Raw genomic sequence first — 23,332 nt, 5'->3', positions numbered from 1 at the left:
TAAAAACTTGGTGGAAGCTCTGCTGTTTAGGAGTTTCATATAACCACATGTCAAAGTTCATGTTCTGCAAAACTTTACATAAGCCGCTCCATTGATAGATGAGATTTTACTCCATGAAGTGAAATGTAATTTGGCTGTGTGCTCACTCTGTCAACTGGACTTGAATTCTGCCAATTCTCCCTTTTATAAAATGGTACAATTCAGTAGTGTCCTCTTAACAAACACAGAACTTTTAGTGTTTAATATCCATGTGACACTCTAAGCTATTGTGTGCTTTGTGTAGGTGTTCTGCAGCTGCTGAAGCATCTGGATGTTACAATGATGTAAGAAAAGACCGCTGAACAAAAGCAGTAGCTGCAGAATGCTGCATGCAAAGTGTCATTCCTATATAAAACAAGTGGGTGAACTGTGGTCTGGGGGCCACATGTGGCTCCAACCTAATTTTATGCTCCTTCTGACACATCCTAAAGCTGCCCTGTTCCTCCATCTGATCAGAATTCCTTCCTTCCTGTATGCCCTCTCAGTTTTCCTGGCTTTTAACAGTGACCCACTTTTATGTAAAAACAAAATAAAATAAAAAATTCCTTCCAGTAGCACCTTAGAGACCAACTAAGTTTGTTCTTGGTATGAGCTTTCGTGTGCATACACACTTCTTCAGATACACTTCTTCAGATACACTGTATCTGAAGAAGTGTGCATGCACACAAAAGCTCATACCAAGAAAAAACTTAGTTGGTCTCTAAGGTGCTACCGGAAGGATTTTTGTTTTGTTTTGTTTTGACTATGGCAGACCAACACGGCTACCTACCTGTAACTGCTACTTTTATGTAGTTTCAGTAGAAGTTGAAAGGATGCTATTTTATTTGATGAAAATAAATGGGTTTGTTTTAAATTACCTTTTGTACTTATTTGCTCTGTGTGTGTGTGTGGCACATTTAAGTCTGGAAGGAATTAATTTTATTTGTTTCCCAGAATAGTACATAGTTATTTTGGTTAGTACCTCTTACCTAATTAATTGAGTGATACTGTCAAACCCAGCAGGTCTTAAGTTCTGAGTAGACCTCCATAGGATTGGTCATTCTCATCCAAGGGTAGCTACAGTGAAAATTGAAGAAGTCTCCTTTCAGATTAGTTAATCCATAATGCTTTTGTTTCTAGCTCCACCCATTCTTGGTTATTCTTGGCATGTGGCCCCCAATATATTGTCCTTGATAGAATGTACTTCTTGTGGGAAACAAAATCTACCCACCCCTGCTACAGGAAAAATTTCAAGGGAGAAAATTTCAGTGATTTATTTAGGTAGCATTTGCCATATAAAAAGAAAATGATGGGCAAAGTGCCATGGTGCAGTGGCAGAACATATGCTGTGCATATGAAGAGTCCCATATTGTCTTTCTACCAAAATCAGTATGATTTTGGTTAAAGGGCACAGTAGATTGTATGCATGGTTAAGCAAACAGATCCAACAAGCTTGTGAAGAGTAGAGCAGGTACAACTTTAGCACTGAAGGTGAGAGTAATCTTTGGATTGGGCAAGCAAACAGGCTCTTTTTTGGCAATCTACTTGGTTCCTCCCCAGAATCCAACACTACCTACAACCTCCATCCCAGCTGACTTGAGACTTCCTGGGGACCACATGGGGCTCATCCTTTATTTTTTCCAAAATATTATTGGTTTTAACATATTATAACATACTATAACAAAACTATACAAATACAGACACAAAAAACAATAACACAAAAATGAACAAACACTAACAACAATAAATGTTAAATATACCTATCTTCCTTTCTTAACGTTATGGGTTGACTTCCTCTCGTCCTCTCTTCCTGCATTCCATGCAGATGGGGCTCATCCTAACCCACTGGGACCCTCCCCAGGAACATCAGACTATAGCTCTACAAGCTTCTTTCACCCTTGGGGGGGGGGGGAAGCACTGCATAGACCTATGCCTGAGACCTTGGATTTTGGTTGGCTGGACAGGGCAACTTCATATGTATTCAGGCCTGGAATTTGGGAGCCCCATATTTAATTCTTGAGATTTCTTATGAATCGCTCATTTGGCTACACAGCTGTAAAACGCACTAATCACTTTACCGTGATTTTTTAAAAAAAGATTTATTAGGAAAATAATAACTGACACACAGAAAGGAGACTGCTGTACTTCTCTAAACAGTTGGACAAGTGGGACAAGATGTGACCCAGCTGGAACTTGTTGGAATTTCTGAATGCCTTCGGGTTGTTGGTGGGGTTTTTTTGTTTGTTTTTTTAAAACTAGGATGCTGTTAGCAAGGCCAGCAAAATTCTGTTTAGTTATCCAGGGTCACCATGGGGCTGAGTAAAGTGGTTCCCCGGGTTATGTACTTAATCCGTTCCGGGTTACAGCACGTAACCCGAAAAGGACACAACCGGAACAATTCGTTCTGCGCATGCGCAGACTGAAAACCCCCGAAAAACTGAAAAACGCTCTGCGCGTCGGGTTGCGCTTCCAGGTTAGCGGAGTTTGTAACCCGAAAAGTACACAACCCGGAGTGTACGTAACCTGAGGTACGACTGTACCTTGTTATCTGTTAATGGAGAAACCAGATCAGTTAATATTCAGGGCATGCACATTTGGGTTTATTTAAATGGGCTTTATTATCAGTCCTTAATCACTGTTTGCTTTGGATTTAGGTTACTTCTATAATAAAATATTTTAAATACTGCCACGTTGCTTTATCAGACTCATACCTTTTGATTAGTAATTAAAAGAATATAGTATATACATAAAATACATTGACTAGAGAGGATTTCAGCTGTGATTGCAGCTACTGACTAGCTTGGAATTTGATACTAAAATACCCTTTCTTTTGTTATCACTGTTTTATATCTGGTTGAAACTGTTCAATTTATCTGTTATTCCAATAGTCAAACTACTTATTACCACTCAAGGAGTTGCCTTGGAGCTAAATCATACATTTACATATTTGGTTAAAAAAACCTGAGTTTACTGCAGACTGCCTACCCTCACAACCACTGCAGTGTGTGGTTGTCATAGGAAAAATCCTGCTGTTACCTGTATTAGCCTGTAGCAAATTGTTCTTATGTATGCCCATTCTGCTACCCATTCTTCATTTTGTAAGTTGTTTATGAAATGCTAACGTGGCCAGTTCTAAAGTAGAGTGTTCAGCTGTGTGGACATGCCCTTAATACACAACCCTAACCCATGGGTCATCAGCATGACTCCTGTGGGTGCAGTGGTCTACTGATGCCCTTGGATCACCTAACCACCTCCTTCACTGCCCCCTTGGTCATGAGGTGCGATGATCAGGACTGGTGCTAGGGTTTCTTGCGCCCTAGGCGATACCACCTTCTGGCACCGCCCGCCCCCCGCCAAAGCCTGCTTTAGCAGGAGGTGGTGGAGAGGCAAGCAGCAGTTTCTCCGCTGTAGCGGAGAAGCTGCTGCTCGCCCGCCCCGCCCTCCGCCAAAGCCTGCTTTAGCGGGAGCCGGGGGTGGTGTAGGGGGCAAGCAGCACCTCTCCGCTACAGTGGAGAAGCTGCTGCTAGCCTGCCCCCCCCCCCCCCCGCCCAAGCCTGGCCAGCGTCCCCTCCATTTTGGCGCCCTAGGCAATTGCCTAATTCACCTTAATGTAAGGCCATGGCGATGATGATTACCTTTTTCTTCCTTGAAAGGTACATAGAATGGAAGGGGGATTTCCACACACACACACACACACAGAGAGAGAGAGAGAGAGAGAGAGAGAGAGAGAGAGAGAGCCATTTACAAAAGTCACCCAAGTTGTAGGAACAGCTTCTCATGCTGTTGGAGTGGGAATGCGCTTTTCCACAAGCAGAGCTCCAGTTGCAGTTCTTCGATCCAAATATGGATCAGCCTAGCTAATCTTTAACATGGTGATTCATGTATAATATCCATAGCCTTCAAAAGTCCATGCTTTGCAGTGTAGAAAATGAACAGAAATGTAAAAAACTTTTTCACATCTAGATAACTATTGTCCTTTCGATTTTCTCCTAGGTCCCATCAGCAGTATCCTGGTGAACAAGTATGGCAGCCGGCCAGTCATGATGGCAGGCGGCTGCCTTTCAGGGTGTGGCTTGATTGCTGCCTCTTTCTGTAACACAGTGGAAGAGCTTTACTTTTGTGTTGGGGTTGTAGGAGGTGAGTAGCACAGCTGCAAAACATTACTCCATGGAACGGATCTGAGAAGGATGCAAAGAAACTAGTGTAGCCTATGAAACAGAACTGAAAGGATTATAACAAGTAATTGCACAGGCTTTTAGAAAGGCTAAACCTATGTCAGTTTTTGTTTTCCCTTTTGTTTCAAGTGAAGACCTTTCTATTTGCTCAGGCTTTTTAGCTGTTGTGTTTTTCAATCCTCCTTTGGGTTTTATGTGGTTCTAATACTTTCATTTTTAATGTTCTGCACTTTTTATAATGTAATATTTAAGACTGTTTAAATTTATCGTTTTTAATTGTTGCCTGCCCTAAGTGCCCTGAAAGGTGTGATATAAATAGTTCAAAATTAAATAAGCTTGCTGAAAGATACAGAGCGGTCCAGGAGAGAGTTGCATGGCTTCTTCTTTGTATGCACCTCTCTCAGCAGGAAGCAAGAGGGTGCCCAGAATCCACTGTGTTTTGAAGAGAGGCACTGGGCCAAAAGGGAAGTAGGGTGCATTGCCCTCAACCCAGAAGTTACCCCTCAGGTGTCACCACAGAGACTTCTTTGTTGACATCTCATTTTGAAGCTCCGCATGGAAGATGGCAGCATATAACAACCACCTCTTCCAACCTTGGATTGTGACTGTAAAGCACAGCACTGCTTCTTACCTTGCAGGTGCCCCTCCTGGGAAACAAATGGGGCACTTGTCAGGTAAGAACCCCTCACTCACAGTCTATCCCTACACTGTTTAGTGTCTTGACTGCCAGTGTGTGCTTGGTTGTTGTTGTTTTTTAAATAACCTCAATGGCCTATACCTTAAATCCTTTGAATCTCTTTTTCATACATGCATCAACAGTGTAGAAGCTGAGCCAGAAAATCACACCCCACCTTTCTAGTAGCTCAAAACGGCAAATAAGAGTACATAGACCCAGTTTCTCTCACTCAGCCTACTTCAGTACAGTAAATATGTTCTCTAAAGCAGTGGATTTGCAGAGCTGCCATTCTCATACCCTTAATTCCACTTTTGTTCTGTTCCCAGGCCTTGGACTTGCATTTAATTTAAACCCAGCCCTGACCATGATTGGCAAGTACTTCTACAAGAAGCGCCCGTTGGCTAATGGACTGGCTATGGCAGGCAGTCCTGTGTTCTTGTCTACGCTGGCTCCCCTGAACCAGTATTTCTATAGCATTTTTGGATGGAGAGGAAGCTTCTTAATCCTCGGGGGCCTTTTGCTGAACTGTTGTGTTGCTGGGTCTCTAATGAGACCGATAGGTCCCAAGCCGGAGCCGCCAAAGAAAGAAGTTAAGGAAGTGTTGCAGGAGGCTGGCAAAGCAGGGGCAAAAGAAGATGGAGCAGGAGATGTCAGCGCAGACCTTATTGCTGGGAAGTCTAAAAAGCAGAAAAGCACAGTTTTGGCGACTGTTAACAAGTTTTTGGATTTGTCTCTCTTCACGCATCGTGGCTTCTTGCTCTACCTGTTTGGCAACGTGGTCATGTTTTTTGGACTCTTTACTCCATTAGTCTTTCTCAGTAATTATGGGAAGAGTATGCATTTCTCTAAAGAATCTTCTGCCTTTTTGCTCTCCATTCTAGCCTTTGTAGATATGGTTGCCAGGCCATCCATGGGCTTGGTAGCTAACACCAAGTGGGTGAGGCCCAGGATCCAGTACTTCTTTGCTGTGTCTGTAGTTTATAATGGAGTGTGCCACCTTCTGGCCCCTATATCCACCACCTATGCTGGCTTTTGCATCTATGCTGGGTTTTTCGGATTTGCCTTTGGCTGGCTCAGCTCTGTCTTGTTTGAAACACTGATGGATCTAGTTGGAGCTCAACGGTTCTCCAGTGCTGTTGGTTTGGTGACTATTGTGGAATGCTGCCCTGTTCTTTTGGGACCCCCTCTCCTAGGTAAGAGTGTTTTTCTGTATTTCTCTTGCAGAGGGCTGTGTATGGGGATGCATTTGCCTTTTGGTGAGAGAGAAGGGGGCAAGAAGGTTAGTCAGGGGTGAGGAAGCTTAGTTCTGGGGGGCCAATTGCTGCCCTCCAAACCTCTCTATCTGGCCTGCTGAACTCTTCCCCAGGCAGTACCCCTCTGCAGCCCTACTCCATACCCTCCTTGAGTGTTTTTGCCTGGCTGGAATGTGTCCTCATGGTTGCCTCGATAGAGGGGTGTGTGGTGAAACTAGCCTATGCTGCGAAGGTAACATTTGCATTTGTTGCCTTCCCCATTTTTGTATCTGGCCTCACCTACCAAAAGCAAGTTGTACCCAGAAGGTGGTCCAGATGGGAATAGGGCCTTTATATTTCGAAAAAGATTTCCTTCTCCTCCAGAGTCAGAATTATGTTGCTTCTGGCACTGTGCAAATGCCAGAAAAGTGATCTCATCAGCCTGTGGTACAGTTCCCATATCCCTGCATTACATACTTATGGTGGAGCTGATCCAGCTTACAACATATGGATTTTTTTACCTGTGTAGGGGAAAAGGGAGAGGAGGATGTTCCCACACTCCTTGGTATTAAGGCAGAGACTTTCTCGTCTAGCCATAAAGTAAAACGCTAATGATCTTTTAATGTACTCTTTTTTTTTCTTGTCCTATTAGGTAAACTCAATGATATGTATGGTGACTACAAATACACCTACTGGGCGTGTGGCATCATCTTGATTGTCTCTGGGATCTTCCTGTTTATTGGAATGGGCATCAATTACCGGATGCTGGCAAAAGAGCAGAAGGCTGAGGACAAGCAGAGGGCTGAAGCGAAAGAAGAAGAGACCAACATTGATGAGGCTGAAAAACAAAAAGAACCCAGCAATGATGTGGCCAGTTTGCCTCAGAAAAGCACAGAAGATAGTGTGAAAGAGGAGGATAGCCACATGTGAGAGAGACTGGTATCTTAAATCCAGGAGGGCATGATGAAAGATTATCAATATGATATGTTGTGCTTGGGTGCGGGGAGCACTGTTGGTAGTGAACAGTGGGGAGAAGTTTATAAATCAGGTGATTTTTTAAAAAATCTGCAAATTGTCTTTTTATCAGCATTTGACAGTAGCAGAGCTCAATGGGCAGTGCCATCTTTTTATTGGGTGGGGAGGGAGGGAAATTTTTATACTCTGGCTTTTTTTAACAGTAATGTGAATGTACTAATATGTGCCTTAGAGCTTCCACATTTAGGCTGTTCTGGAAAGGCCTTACCTTAGTTGTACAAACTGTTCCACTTAGAATTTTGTAGTCTGCTTAGGCTATATCTGTAAAGGATATCTTGACTACTTTTTATGTAGTAGGTTTCAAGGTTGGGTGTTAAATAAACACTACTTCACATGCTTCTAAATTTTGTTACGGCCAGACTTGGTAGAAGTACAAATAGCTTTGGAGCATAGGTGATGAAAAGTTTGGTAGAGTTTTAATCAATATTATTGCAGTCCTGATGTTTCTAGATTCCAGGTGCATGCCAGCTTGATTGTGTTTCTAACAGTTTTTTGAGAACTTTTCTTATTGTTGGTTTTTGTTTTGTTTTGTTTAAGTCCCTTCCTGGTTAAATGTGAGTTCTCGCCATTTGAATAAAATATGCAAAGAGACATTTCCACTGTCTTTCACTTGACTTATTATGGAGTCAAGCCTACTTTTTAATCACCGTTACTTTACTTACTGGTTGTCATCAGACTAAGAATGTCTGCCTTGAGAAAACATTTCAAAATGAAACGGGTATCTGTGCAAGTGGTTGAGTTGGTTACTTTGTGCATGCCTTGTGCATTGAGAGAACCCTCATTTATACCATTTTTCTATACCCGTTTGACTCATTCAGTGTCTGAGCTTAGCTTTGGAATAGGAAAGATTAAGGGTGTCACCCTAAGCACAGCTGCTTGCTTACTAACCCCACCACTTCCAAAGGGATGCATTTTCATTCTCATGTTCCTCTTTAAGTAGTGATCTGACTGGGTGGCGATGAAATCTGGTACCCCGTTTTGTGGAGAGTAATGCTCAGAGAACAGTTTCTCAGCACTAGCTAAACCGTTGAGTAGATACTTCTTTCTAACCTGTGCTAAGGATAGATTGGTGGAAAACTGAACAGAGACATTACTTTTTCTTAGTTCCTTGTGTTTTCTGATGTGGCAACTTACTCCAAATGGGCAAAGAATTTGAAATGAGATGTAGCTGCTCAACTGCAAGACGCTTTATTTGGTAAAAGATGGGAGAATCCTTTGTATATATTTATTCATTTTTATTAGTGATAGTGAAAACCACACTTGGGAGGACAGCAGAGCCTCTTGCTAGTCATAAATCCTAATAAATAATCCTGCAAGACACTTACTTTTTCAAATAAACTTGCACCATCTCATTCATCCACCAAATGCTGGTAGTTTTTCCTGCTACTTTCAACAATTTTTCATAGCCACATTCCAAAATACAACAAGTATATTGGCATGTATCTTGTGAGTCATCTAGTTAGAAGATAGAGGCAAATGATCTCTGTGGGTTGTAAAGTTAAGTTCCAATAACTGAGCCCACATAGTTGAATGGGACTCACTCACAGATTAGTGTATATATAGAATTTCAGTCTTAAGACATGCTGTTGTGAGTCACTCAATCTTGTGAAAACCTGTAGAAGAGTATAAGTAACAGAAGCACAATTTTCTTGGAATGTACCCGATGCTTGTGTGTGTGAACGCCGAAGTGAACATTAGCACCTTGCTTGATGTTTAAAATTTAGACACCCTTAGGCCAGAAAGCTAGGTGGGGAACACTGAAAACAGCAATGTCTCTTCTGGTAATGTCTAGTAATACAAAATGCATTGCATGTGCCATTGGGCTCCTTGTTAGTCCCACACTACTCAGTTTCATTGGTTGCTGCTTGCAATGGCCAGGAAGCCCTTAGCATAATGACCTTGTTGTATGTTTTGTACAATTGGGGAGGAAGAGAAGATGCTCTTTGTTTTTGGTGGGAGACGCAAATATTCTAATGTCTTGTTCTAGCCTCAATGTATAAAGTTCATAATATTGTGGTATTGCATTTGTCTTTGTAGGACATGGAAAAGAAATAGATACGTTTTTCAGCATGTTCTGGGAATCTGAACCCAGCTTAATATGAACCAAATTCCAGCTCTACAATTCCATGATTCTGTGAATTTGTGCAGTGGTTGCTTCTTGTTTTCCTGCAAACTAGTGTTCCATTCCAAACAGCTGGTGTTTAAGTATTAATGGGTGTTCTTAGTGTTCTCAATTTTTTGGCCAGATACATTGAAATTCTGTTGGGTTTTTTCCTTCTAGGGTAGTGTATTTTGATGATCATCTGCACAGGAACTTCCTGTGCCTTCGATTTAGCAGTTTTGTAATAAGCCACAAGCACAGAAGGTTCCTCTGCAGGGACTGCTTTGTGCAACCTAAAAGCAGGTTTGCTGTGTGGCACATCAGTTTCTCCCTCCAACAGTTCCACTTACAGCTGCAGACTTTGTATTTAGAGCTTTTATCTTGTGATTGACCTCGAGTTGTAACAAGGAGGACCCTCCAGATCCTTTTGGATGAATAGCACACATTTGTGTGGCTTGTTTTGTGAAGAGTTAATAACAGCAACTATCCCTGTAATGTGTAATATGTGATGTCATGAGTTTGTCCTTTGACAGGTAGGCGGATTGTAGAAAAATATGCAGCTACAAGCTTTCAGCACCAGAACGTTTGCTAATATGAGTGGTGAAATGAATTATGATTAGTAACACTTAGCAATAATTTGTCAGTCCCCACAAAAAGTCCATGCATACACATCCTTAGAGGCTAAATATAACACAATGCTCTGGCGGGGGTAGCTAATCAGTGGCCCCCCCCAGATGTTGATGGACTCCAGCTCCCTTCAGTATCTCCCAGCATGGTGAATGGTGAGGGATAATGGGAGTTGTTGTCCAATAACATCTGGGGGAGCCATAGAATAGGCACCCCACTTCTATTAGTTTCCCTCCACTTACTAATGCCAGTGTTTTTCATTAAAGGGTATGAAATTAATTAACAAGTTTTAAACCTTTGATTCTCCTTCACTGTGTAACCTACTTTTTTTTTTAATTGAAGGTAAATTACTTCTCTGCGATACTCTTGCCTTGTCAAAGCTCATACTGAAGAGAGAATTCTTACCATTTTGTGGAAACTCAACTCTGCTTTCTTTCTAATAACTGGCCCACATTTTTGGTTTATGCAAATAAAGCTGAACAAATTGATTTTGTATTTTTCATTTGCTCACCCCAAATATGTTGATTCTGACAAGTAACCTTGGTGTTTTTGGGTTTTTTTTTTAAGTTCTGGAACTCTCTTGCCAGTATTACACAATGCACTGTGAAATTCTTTTCTGTTGTCTTGTTCGCTTAGGTTTCGGATTTTTAATGTTTTGGGTTTTTTTTTGTAATTGCATTCTGCTCTAAAATTGTACAAAAAGGAACAGGTCAGGGTATTTTCATACTTTAGAATATGTTTGTTTATAAAGCCAATAGAGTATTTTGTATAAACAGATTTTATTGTACTGTATTGAGATGCGACATAAAACCAAGTTATATGTTCAGAAGTTCCATGTGTCAAGAATTCATAATAACTGGTTCACATTGCAATAAACTAACAATGAAAAAATTCAGGTGTGATCAGTGTTCTTTTTTAGTACAAGGAGTCATGACTACAGCAGTAGAGATGTATTTGTTCTCAATTATTACGTTTACTGGACTTTCATGCAATATGTTTTTCCCTCCTCCTTTTCTTCTACCGTAGCCGTGCACATACCCCCAAATCTGCTCCAGAGTGTCTTCCAACACTGCAACAGATTCTTAGTGGGAGCGTGCACTGAGCTGAAGGGGGGTAGCATTATGAAGTGGAAGTCCTGGTGCATGAGTGGATATCTGCTGCATTCACATGCATGCACCAGTGGCTACAAACCATTGCAACTATAGCCATCCTGGGAACATGATTGGAGAGTGGGGTAAAAATGCCTGTAATAAAATGAAAAGATAAAATGAATTACAGTATATTCTGGCGTATAAGACTACTTTTTAATCCAGGAAAATCATCTCAAAAGTTGGGGGTCGTCTTATACGCCGGGTAGAAAATCTGTGGTCGAGTATATCTCAAACTCTATATTTTAACTGGAAAAGTTGGGGGTCGTCTTATACGCCCAGTCGTCTTATACGCCGGTATATACGGTATCTATTTTAGTGTAAGGAACAAGCTGTCATCCCCAGCTAATTTGTGTTGCTACTGTTTCTTTTGGCATTTAGAATGGCTTCCACTCTTCATTCATGAAACTGTATTTTAATTTAGCAAGGGGTGGAGGTGGATGTCTACTTTGTAGTGAAGCTCTTTGGGCACATAAAGAATCCAGCTGGGTCACTCCATAGGCATCCTCTTTCGCACAGCAGCCTATGGGAAGCCCTCGAGCAGAACAGAAGCTACTTCCTGTTGTTGTTCTCCAATGCATGCTATTAAGAGGCCTCAGCAAAGATTATTGTAAAGCACATTGTACATATAAAGTTCTATGTCGGAGCCTGATCCTGTGTTCTTCAGGGTATATAGAACAGGTGAATCCTGCCAATGTAGAGGACATCTAGATGAGTGGTTCCAGGTGCTGAAGATAGGGCAGTCACCTTTTCTGAATGCGGGGTGTACTCCCTAGAGGCATCAGATATGTAGCTTGGCAATGCTCCTATCTCCATCTTTGTAAACTAGAAGCCCAAGTACCTTCAGTGACATGGAACACCCCTTCTGCCACAGGTGGAGGCAGTAATGCCTGTGAATACCACTTGCTGGAAGCCACGGAGAGGTGAGTGCTCTTGTGCTTGGATCCTGATTGGATCACTTGATGACACGATTCACTCATCATACCACAACTCAGGGTGGATAAAAATCAAGGATTTTTAAAAATAAAAAAATAAAAAAACAGATTTTTTTTTATTTAAATTGGAATTTTTAAAATAAAATGCTTTTTGGGGAAAATATATTACCATCCAAAGGTTATTCAATCATGAAATAAATATTAGTTTTTTAATTATGTAGAATAAGGCTGTATATGTTTAATTTTTTTGGTAAATAAATTCCATTAATCCATTCACAGTGTCATTTATGCTCTTCCAGAGGTTTTTGTATGATTATTGGGCAGTTTCTCTGCCTACAAGATATTATCACAGATGCTTGGTTTACTTTTGCAGTTCTCAAAACTGAATTTGACTCAGCAGAGATCACATGCCTCCTCTTCACAGCAAAAATGTTATAACATGAACAGAGTTGAGAAAAAGACCTTAATCCTATTGTTCTACAAACCTATGAATACAGAATCAACTCCTTCAGTGTTAAGTTTCAAGAAGTTCAGTGAATATAATAGAAACAATATTTTCCTGATTGTTTGGAGTGAAATGGATCTAATAAATCTATTTAAATTGTTATTATTAAGGTAATGATTATTTTTCTCCTTCCTATGTACAACAGAAAAGTTGTCCAAATATGAATGATTAACCTATTGAACTGGGGATAAAAAAACTAATATGAAAAGTTGTTATTCTAAAAATCTTCATCTACTTGCATATTAAAGTTATACCAGCAAGAATTAGTCTTTATGTAGAAAACTGTGATTTAAATCAAGCCTTACTGACTAGTGATTTAAATCGTGATTTAAACCGTGATTTAAATCAAATCCACCCTGCCACAACTTAAGGCACTGGGAGAGTCTTGGATATAACGGCATAGAAATCTTTCATTGTGGCTACCTGCTTGTTAATAAATGCATTTAATTTCACAGTGCAGTTTTAAACTTGCTAGAGGTAGCTGAAGTCCATAATGTTGCCTAACTGGGGATTGAAAAACTCCCAGCTTTGAGCACCGCCCCCCCCCCCCGACTTGAATTCTGCCTGGTTAATCACATATTGGATCAGTTTCACAAACTCCTAATAACTCCTCACACCCCTTTTAAAGACACATTCTTACACTTTCAGTTGAATCTGCACCCTATGAACACAAATTTCTGTTCTGGGCAGGCTTCCTGACTGGAAGGAGGCATTCCTGGAGCAGCTACTCATGCAGATGTGCAATGGGCAGCATCCTCTGTGGTTGGGCACTTTAGGTTAACAACAGCGTTTTTTATTAAAGATTTTCTTGATTCACAAAAGTATGTGCAATGTCGTATTTTTTCCAAGTAACATTTTTACAAATCAGTTTCATTTGTTGAGACATTAGGAAGAAAAAGGGGGAAAGAGGTGGAGTTAACTACAGCCTTTGAATATTGTTCTTCAATACTGGCAATCCTCTTGTGGATTTCCTTTAGGACCTGGGATCCTGCTTGGGGAATATGTAGCAGATGAATACATACCCAAAATATATATACTGGTAATAGGCAGATGAGTTTTCAAACCCAAACACTTCTGTATTGACTCTATCCCAACAGATAAGATTCAGCTAACAAATGTACTGAAGGGAGAAGCTCAAGGTGTGGAAATAGTACACCTTTATCTTGATGTCTGTGATAGGTTGCGCCTGGGAAGGTTAGTAACTGAGTACACCTGTCCTCTTTTGCTTCTGTAGGCCAGGTTGCTGGGCAGGAATCCAGTTCTGCAGATCTAGCCTGAAACACAGAAAGGGAGTAATGTAACATTCAAAAGCCAACAGCCTCTCTATTGCCAAACAAACTACCTTTTCTGTCTTGGTGTATCAACCATTACATTGTATGCACGGCTAATTTTGAAACAAGCAAATCGTTTGACTAACAGAAATTGATATATGAAATGTTTTCTTTATAGCATTTGGAAAAGTTATTCTGATTAGGACCAGTCCTTATTTTGCCTTCTCTATAACCTCTAGATTTAGAAGTAACACAAGTAAGACAGATATGGGGCCTTTGTGTACTGCTAGTATTTAGCAATGTGCAATGCTTGTATCTCCATTCTTGAGCGACAGGTTTGCTTGTCACATTCCTGTGGTTACAGCCTCCCACTGAGTGATAGTCTAACTGGTACAAAGCTAAGAAGTGCTGATAACAGTCCATTGTTAAGCAGAATTGCTCTCCTTAGCAAAAGAAAAAAAGGTGGGGAGAAGATCCAACCTCAAAAATCAAACAGCAATAAGCAAGTGGGGAAATAAAATACGTTTTTAAAAAATTCAAATACTGGACAGATAAATAGATTTTATAAAATAGAATTCTAGGTTGTAGGCATGCACGAGAGAAGAAACTACTCCATTCTACCAGGTCATGTAAAAAATAAAATCCCAACTTGTTTGCTGCTCTTTCAGCTTGCCTTAGCTCCAAACATAAGTGCCTCAGAGTAAACTAGATAGCTCAAGCAATTGTCTTAAAAAGGAAACCAGAGCATCCAGAGGTCAGAAATCTCCCAGTAATTTCGTTTAATAGCTTTACTGCTTACCAACGCAAGGAGGTTGGGAAAGAGATATCGCCAAGCTTCCTTCTATAGCTGCTGCAACTGCAAAAATGAAACCAATGAAAAGGATTTACTTGCAGCTTGTTCCGTTAAATCGTTTACAATGTGACATCTTCCCACCCACCCCCAAAAAACATGTAAAAGGAGGCTAGGCAAATTAATGAAGGCTAAGACTATGGTGCTGGAGGAGACTCTTGAGAGTCCCATGGACTGCAAAAAGATCAAACATATCCATCCTTAAAGAAATCAGCCCTGAGTGCTCACTGGAAGGGCAGATCCTGAAGTTGAGGCTCCAATACTTTGGCTACCTCGTGAGAAGAGAAGACTCCCTGGAAAAGACCCTGATGTTGGGAAAGATGGAGGGCACAAGGAGAAGGGGACGATAGAGGATGAGATGGTTGGACAGTGTTCTTGAAGCGACTGGCATGAGTTTGGCCAAACTGCGGGAGGCAGTGGAGGATAAGGGGTGCCTGGCGTGCTCTGGTCCATGGGGTCACGAAGAGTCGGACATGACTGAACGACTGAACAACAAAACAACAAAGACTATCAATGGCTACTAGTCATCATTGCTGTGTACTAGAATTGTAGAGTTGGAAGGAACCTCAAGGGTCATCTAGTCCAAACCATTGCAAATACAGGAACCTGCCCAACATATGGCTTGAACCCACAACCCTGAGATTTGAAGTCTCGTGCTTTACCAACTGAGCAAGCCCCTCCAGCATTGGGGGCAGCAGGCCTCTATATACCCGTTACTGGCTATCATAGATGGGGAGAGTGCTATTGTGTTTAGGTCCTGCTTTTGCAGGCTTTCCTTGCGCATCTGGTTGATCACTGTGAGGACCAGATTCTGGCAATTTTCTTTCATTCCCCTCTCCCATATAGGTTGCCACTGTGGAGATGCCAAGGGACTGTTCTGTGGCATTCCCCGATTCTGCAGCACCAGAACAAAAAGGAGGAAATATTCGAGGGGAGGGAGGGAGACAGAGGAGAGTGCTGAGCTTGCTCTTGGATAGCTGAGAACAGCAGAGCATCCTGGATTAAGTGTTCATGCCTTTAGGGCAAGTTTCTACTAAAAGGAAGAATTCCAATGTGAATCTTGCATAGGTCAAGGATGTCTTTTAATAGCAATGTGAAATGACTCTCGTTCATCTCCCGACCAAATTCCATCAAAGGCAGCTATCATAAACATTTTTCTTCGCCAGCCTAGCCCACTTATTTCTAGGCTATTCTCAAACTTGAGGCCATTTCACTATCCCTCGTCCATTTTCCCCCCTCATCTTTCTCAGTTACCTAGGATCTTTACGCTCTACTTGTAGAGAAAGTTAATACCTTTTTTCTTTCTTTCAGGATTGTTTTTTCGGCCAGTTCTGTCTGTATCCACTGTGAGTGCTCAATGTTGGTCATGAATGCTCCATCTTAAGGTGGTTAGGTGAAAGGCTTATGCAATATAGAGAATTTTCTGGTTTCAATTTTCTTTTTTCCCTAGTGTTTTTGGAGCAACACACACCTGCATGTTGCACAGGAGATATGTAACTGGATCTCCCTCTGGATTTTTATTTTTATTGTTTAAGGCAATGACAGCAGGCGGAAAGAGGTATGAGGGTTAAATATTCCCTATTCTCCCACCACTGCTTGGATAAAAATTTGCACCACACTGAGGAGTGGTGGCTGGATACTGAGTGAGTGAGCACCAGTAGAATTGGGGTTGTAGACCGACTTGGAAGAAAGAATCAGTAAATTTATATGCTGCCTAACTGACTGGGTTACCCAAACCAATCTGGGTGGCTTCCAACAAATTAAAACACAAACATGTTGATGTCATAAAACAATTTACAGTGGTCTGATATTAGAACACAAACAAGCTTTTTATAATTTGGAGAACAAAGATACTGACCTGTGAATCCTGTAGCTCTTTGGGGAGGGAGGTGAGTCAGGAAAAAAATATGGGGTCTTGCTGCCAAGTTGCAGAAGCCCACCTATTTTTAAATAGCATTTTCAAACAGCCAAGTACACACATGCTCCCTTTATATCTACAAATCCCCCAATCTTTTATCGGAACAAACTAGATTAAGAAAGCAAATTGACTTGTTCCAATACTTAGTTTTGCATGCTGTCTTGTGTGGATAGGGAATGGCATCTTAGTGAAAGATTGGTACAGCCATCACTAGGTCAAGACCCCGTAGGCAACCAATGATTTATTTTTCTTCCACCCTGATGGAAATAACATCAGCTATTACCTCTGCTTGGCTGGAACTTAGAAAAAGCAAACAAATCCCTGGCTGGCATGAAACTGGTTTGGGGGCTTAAGAATGAGCATGCTGCTTCTCCAGTTGTCTATCTTTGCTTCCAAATTAGATTGATCCTGGTCTGGTCTGTGTAGTCTAGCGGGTAAAGACATCTTTGCTGGGACTGAACAGAAAGTTAATATCTCCCAATCTCTGACATAACTACAGAACAGAACAGAACAGGACCTTTTTCTGACACTTGTAGCTAAGTTTTCAAACCAGCCTACATTGTTAAGTCTGATGATTTCCACTGTGCTAAACTTTGGTCTACTGCAGAAAGACTTATCTTCTTGCCATTGCCTTTTATTTCTAGGCATTTGAGAAATGTTGCATCATTAAAATAGCTTCCTATCTAAACATAGAGCTACGACACAAAGTGGCATGGAACTTCAGCTGATGGCCAGGGCACACTTTAGCCTGGGCACATTATTTAGCCTTATCTGAATACAAGCAAGGGCATGTTTTTCCACTGACTCTCATGTGCATTACCCTTTTGCGACTGCAGAGAACCCTCTTCTCCCACACATCTGCTCCTGGGTTAAAGTTACCTCAGGCGGAGATCCATTTTCTGCCATAGACTGTCATACTAGTTGCAAATAAAAAGCTTACAAAATATTATTGAATTTGTACACCATTTTTCACCTGGCGGCTAAAGATATGTCATGAAGGTGCCAGGTGAGCCTCCCTGGGGAGAGCATTCCACAAATGGGAAGCCACCACAGAAAAGGCCTGTTCCTGTGTTGCCACCTTCTGCACTTACCATAGGGGAGGCACCTGAAGAGGGGCCTCAGATGGTGTTCACAGAGTCCACATTGGTTCATATAGGGAGGGGCGATCCTTGAAGTATTGCTGTCCTGAGCCATTTAAGACTTTTATCAGTCAAAAGCAGCACTTTGAATTCCTTATGTAATAAAATTTTCTGAATGCACACAGACCTCTTAACATTGTTAGGGATCAAAGGTCCCTCCTGACTTTCAATTGCTGCAAGATGTAGAGCAGTTTATGCTGTGTCTTGCTTGTGGCATAGCAACACTGCCTTTAAATCTTATTAGCATCCCTAGACTTTGAGCACCTTTTCATGATAAACCTACATAACAGTGATTTGAACTTGTCCTGCTCTCTGAAGCGAGCCATTGGCTTGTACCAGCTTGCCCTGTGGTTTAGCTTTAGATGCATGGAGTATCTTCACATTGCAGCAAGTAGCTTACAATAGATTTTGGGCCCCTTCCCCCCCTTCCTTTTTTGCATGGAGACTAAGCAAGCGGCTGAGCAGTCTGTGAGTTCATGTTGTTAGAAGCTTCTTTCCTTCAGAATCCAATTAATGGGGTCCAGTTGCTGAATGTGGTGTTGGAAACACCCTAAATCTTTGTCTTTGGTGGGGTGTGTTTTTTAAATTTCACTTTTTGTCTTAATTTGCTTTCTTGCAGCAAAGCAGGGGATTGGTCCCTTCCAACTCTACAGTTCTATTAAAAACCTGACCACTTTAGCAATGGGAGCATCCTCCTCCTCTTGCTGGGTCTTGAGGCACACACCGCTCGGCCTGCCTTGCCGTGTATTGAAATTGTAGCTCTCCCTGTAACATGTGCTTGAACTGCTTCTCACTTAACACGGTAGCACGCCACACCATTACTAGAGCGGCTGTAACCACAACTGCCTGTTATCTCCATCCCGGCGTCTGATTCTTGACGCCAACTTTTTGCTCGCCTTTCCTGTTGGTTCTGCAGCAGCTGCTGCTGCTGCTGCTGCAAGTACTTCTTTCATGCAGCAAACATTTGCTTTGAAGATGGCATCGCTTCCCCCCCCCCCACTCCTCTTTCTGGCATGGAAGAGGCCTGTCCTTGTGATCTTCCCCCAATCCCCTGACACATACAGGCAGGCATTTAAAAAAGAAAAGAAAAGAAAAAGAAATGCTAAAGCAGCTTAATCATTACCATAATGCACTTCAATCCCCTTCCAAGACAGGAACTCTGCTGAGCACATTCATGTGATGGCCATGAGAAGGGGATTGGCATTCTTGCATGTCCGCCTTGAGTCCAGGGACCCTTTATTTAGATTTGCCAGAAGATTTGAGCTCTGCTGAGTCAGGGGCTCCTTCTGCATCCGAATTGCTTTTTTGCAAAGGCGCTGCAGGGTTTTAGGTGAATGAGACCCAACTGACCCCAGAGAAAATGAAGGATGAGAAAGCTGCTTATCCAAAGCTCTATGTCTTGGGAAAATTAGGTCTAGAGGGAGCTGCAGGAAAGCCACAGGACAAATAGTCACTAAGCTGCCATGTCAACAAGCTTAATATGCTTTCCTGCCTTAGAGCACCTGTTCCTTCAGTATATTGTTAATTTGTTCTGTGTTTATTATTATTATTAATATATTATATGTTGGCTTGGGGAGGATTTTCTGGAAATCCAAATGATGCATTTTATTTTTATTTTTTTAAAAAAACACAGTTGCAAGGACAGCTTGTGAGCAGGATCATATCTTGCACACCCGAAAGAAGCCATAGAGCAAATAGCTGTTCTAACTGTAGCTTGTAAGCTAGCACTAGTGCAAGCAAGCACTCAAATAGGCCTTCAAGGTTTCAGTTCTTTGGAACTAGTGGAGGTGTACCAGTGTTTGTACCACAAAAGTACAACAAAGGGGTTCAGACTAGCAGGCTTGGCAGTTATGGCCACTCAGGTTACAGTCACTGAAGGACAAGTAACTTAAAAGGTATCTATCCATAAATGTGTCAATTGAAGTGTGTATCCTGTAGTTCCCATAGACCAGTGATTCTCATCCATTTTGTAAGCATTACCTTTCAAGATGCCACCTTTTCAGGCCCCATTTTTCCCGTCTACAACAGAACATGCAAGAATATGTTCTGCATTGCAGGGGGTTGGACTAGATGACCCTTGGGGTCCCTTCCAACTCTACAACTGACACTATGATATCACAGCAATAAGGTAAATGTAAAGGTACCCCTGACCATTAAGTCCAGTCTGGGGTTGCACGCTCATCTCTCTCTATAGGCCGAGGGAGCCGGTGTTTGTCCGCAGACAGCTTCTGGGTCATATGGCCAGCATGATTAAGCCACTTCTGGAGAACCAGAGCAGCACACAGAAATGCCGTTTACGTTCCCGCCGGAGCGGTACCTATTTATCTACTTGCACTTTGATGTGCTTTTGAACTGCTAGATGCGCAGGAGCTAGGACTAAACAACGGGAGCTCACCCCATTGTAGGGATTCGAACCGCCAACCTTCTGATCGGCAAGCCCTAGGGTCTGTGGTTTAGACCACAGCGCCATCCGCATCCAGCACTAGTTAACACTATAATCCATTTTTAATGTTAAGTATATATCATCAGCAATAGAGTTTGAGCATGCAATAGAGGGAGGCACAGAGATTGTCTCTTAAAACAGAAGTCACCAACCTTTTTGGATTACTAGGCAAATTTTGAACTTTGAAAGTGCTGGGGGTCCTGGTTGTAAAATGGCTGCCTTGGACAGGAATGGAATAACAGGAAAATGTCTGCCATACTATAACACAAGATTAGAGAGACAATCACCTCGGACAAGCTTATGTATACCATGGGAAGTCAGCTATGTCTTGCTGGTCCTCATTATGGAGATAACACACATGAATGCTGTTGCTGTCTCAATGTCAGTAAAAAACATAGTACACAAGGTAGGCATACCACTCTCATTTCACATAAATTGCTTAGAGGGTACTTGCACATTTTGCCCCATAACTGTCTTTCTAGGAAGGCTAATGACTTACTTTTTTGCTGGCATGCATCCATCTGTTTGGAAAGACAATGGCATGCGCCTCTGGGGGTGAAGTCAAACCACTGGAGAATCAAGCGTCTTCTGTGGCTGCAGAGAGCAGTGACTTGACTGTTGCATCCTGCATTGTTTTTAGTGCATTAGCAGAGCCAAAGTGACCTCTCTGGGGTGCAAGCCTGGGCAGTGTGTATGGAAGACTTGGGCTGCCCAGACGACAAGACCCACCCACCGCTCAGACTTGCTGATGTGATTCAAAGGAAAGCAGAGCAATACATTAGGCACCAGCTTGATTGAAGGAGTTGATGGAGGGAGGTATACAAGACACCATCCAATGCCATCTTAGGGACCACACTCTGGATTTGTGTAAGGTTTATTCCTTAGCCTTTTTTTTTCCTCCAGAAAATGTCCCGCAAGGCAGTGGGTATGGATTTTTCCTCGGGGTTTACTCCCAAAGCCTTTCTCACAAATGTGTATAGCCGCAAGGCAGCTGAGTTGTAGCATGAGTTTGGCCAAACTGCAGGAGGCAGTGAAAGGTAGGCGTGCCTGGCATGCTCTGCTCCATGGGGTCATGAAGAGTCCGACACGACTGAACAACAACAACAAGTGGGCTACCTTCCTTCCCGAGTTGACGAGCCTCATCTGCCCCTCACTTTCCCTCTACAGCACGTGCAGAAACTGCCTCATTGACCATTGCACCTACTATTGGTCTCATGAACTCAATATACTGGAACCTGTCTTCACATGCAGGGGAAGTCCCTAAACTCCCCGACCCATCGGCTACCCTCACCCGCTTTAGCCGGCCAGTTGAAGCTGCTTTCCAGGGTGTGGCCGCTGTCACATACTGACAGCTTCTAGGAGCCACATGTGAGAGCTGAGTGCAGGGCGAGGACCAAAGGTGGACACACTACTCCAGAAGGAGCACATGTCTCTTACCAGAAGTACTACCCCCCCCAACACCCCAAAGAGACTTACTTTGAAAACAAACATGAAAGATCAGTCTGGGGCTCTTGCCCAAGGGCACCCCTGGAAACCCTCAAAGGTCCCATGGCAGCCAGGTTGGTGGTGCCGTCTTAAAGCAATGGCACAAAAGTCATGATGGTGTTCTCAACCTTAAACACAGCATGGGCTGTTTTGTCGGTGTTCTGTTTACACACTATATAATTATGGCTGAATTGTATTTACATTATATATACATAACTGAATTGCCATTATTTCCACAAGCAGGAAATATATCTCCTAAAGCTGGGAGCAGCACGGCCTCTTTCTGTAGTCAGTTTACACAATCATAAGGTTGCTGCTCAAGGGAAAAGTTCAAGTGTCATCAGAGCTGCAGGGCTTACAACTTACCGTACTCTGCTTTCCAGAAGGTTTACTGAACCCCGTAGAGGCAACCCTTAGGCCGTAAGTGTCCCTGTCAAGGATCGTAGTTTAGTCAGCAGTCATACACTCTGTACTTTCTGTTCCTGAAGCAGGATAGTGGGTGAGGGCTGTAGAAGCAGTGAGTGCTTGCTCCAATTGGTTCGGAGCAAGGACAAAACAAACAAGCCCTCTCTTAATACATCAACCAAGCATCACTAAAAGGGCGAAGATAATCAATCTAAAACAAATTAATCATCCATTATTCTTCCTGCAGATTGCACTATATTAATGAGAGCCCTCTTGCTATGTTAAAATGCTATTACTGGTTTGGATAAGTGGGATATTTCTCTCATGAAAACTACAGTAGATTAGGTCCTGCACCCCAGGTTCAGGCACTGACAGAGGAAGAGGAGTGCGGGGGGAGTGCACCGCACCTGGCAGCACAATCCCAGTGGGGTGCCATCATGGCTGCCCCCCACCCGCACTGGGTGCCCTGCCCCTGCAGGCGGCGTGCCCCGCCCCCAGGACATGCACCAGCCCTGCCTGCTCTCTGCCACTGGGTTCAGGGTAGGCCTTGACATCTTCCATGCCTATATTTTTGCCTACTCAAGTATTGTGCCATCCATCTTCGATGTGACATGTTGAAAGTGAAACACACCTGGCCCCAGATGTGTTTGTGGGTGGGAAGAAACTATACCCCTGGCTCTGGGGCTTGCTTACATAAAACAAGTGCTTGTGGAGGGAAATAATACAACCATTACCTCACCAACTGAGCCATACGTAGATTGATGATTGTAGTCAATATCTTTTAAACTTTTTATACACCATAGGCTGCATACCGTCCAACTTTATCCGATGCAAACTGGGATGTGTTCCTGGATGGGTCACATGGCCCGTGTCTCCTCACCTTGGGTGTGTGTGTTTTGGGGTGCCATGTGAGATTGCGGCCCTGAAAAAAAACCCACTGGGGGGGCACAAGATTGCAGCACCCAAAATGGCTGCCAAGATATCTCGTGAAAAAATTGTCCCATTTTTTCCTGGGGCACTTGGACTGTATGTATACTGTGCCACACATTGGAACAGCTGAGTAGTTGGGCAGATATTCTACTAATGAAGTAGGAATATGAGATGCAAGGAATTACTTAAATCAGCCTGGATAGTTGAGTTATATGAAAGGATACATGATTTTCTTATTTTTCCACCCTGCCACTGGGAGCAGTCCCATTATAGAACAATTGCTGTTTCACACAGTGTATTGATGTTTCTGGGTCTGGTCCAATGCCAGCAGGCTTTGTCCCATGAATGTGGCCTCTATGATTCCTTAAAGGATGAGCTTTTGGCAATATTGGCTGTCTCCATCTTGAGACTTTTAAGGCACAGACAGGCATTGAGGCTT

General features: G+C 42.5%; 1 protein-coding gene and 1 long non-coding RNA gene across 4 annotated transcripts in view; one reads left to right on the top strand and one right to left on the bottom strand.

Moving 5' to 3' along the window:
- Positions 1 to 10,754, top strand: part of SLC16A1 (solute carrier family 16 member 1) — a 38,079-nt gene extending 27,325 nt beyond the window's left edge. For both annotated transcript variants that reach the window (XM_033152969.1, XM_033152970.1), the window contains exons 3-5: positions 4,012 to 4,155; positions 5,196 to 6,062; positions 6,754 to 10,754. In XM_033152969.1, the coding sequence (XP_033008860.1) occupies positions 4,012 to 4,155; positions 5,196 to 6,062; positions 6,754 to 7,031 (1,289 nt within the window). In that variant the 3' untranslated portion in view covers positions 7,032 to 10,754. The remainder of the gene's footprint in view (positions 1 to 4,011; positions 4,156 to 5,195; positions 6,063 to 6,753) is intronic.
- LOC117048756 lies at positions 10,525 to 22,077 on the bottom strand. Of its 2 annotated transcripts, none has more exons than XR_004426881.1 (3): positions 20,573 to 20,743; positions 13,609 to 13,726; positions 10,525 to 11,108 (listed from the first exon to the last, which is right to left on the bottom strand). It is a non-coding gene; the product is annotated as an uncharacterized LOC117048756 (long non-coding RNA). The 2 variants fall into 2 exon arrangements; XR_004426880.1 differs by lacking the exon at positions 10,525 to 11,108 and adding an exon at positions 21,925 to 22,077 and having other exon boundaries at positions 13,550 to 13,726; positions 20,573 to 20,667.
- Positions 22,078 to 23,332: the final 1,255 nt, after the last annotated feature.

This window comes from Lacerta agilis, chromosome 6 (assembly GCF_009819535.1).
Source record: "Lacerta agilis isolate rLacAgi1 chromosome 6, rLacAgi1.pri, whole genome shotgun sequence".
In the NCBI taxonomy this organism is placed as follows: domain Eukaryota; kingdom Metazoa; phylum Chordata; class Lepidosauria; order Squamata; family Lacertidae; genus Lacerta; species Lacerta agilis.
Note: the sequence above shows the minus strand (reverse complement) of the source record. Positions and strands in the feature narration are given on the sequence as shown.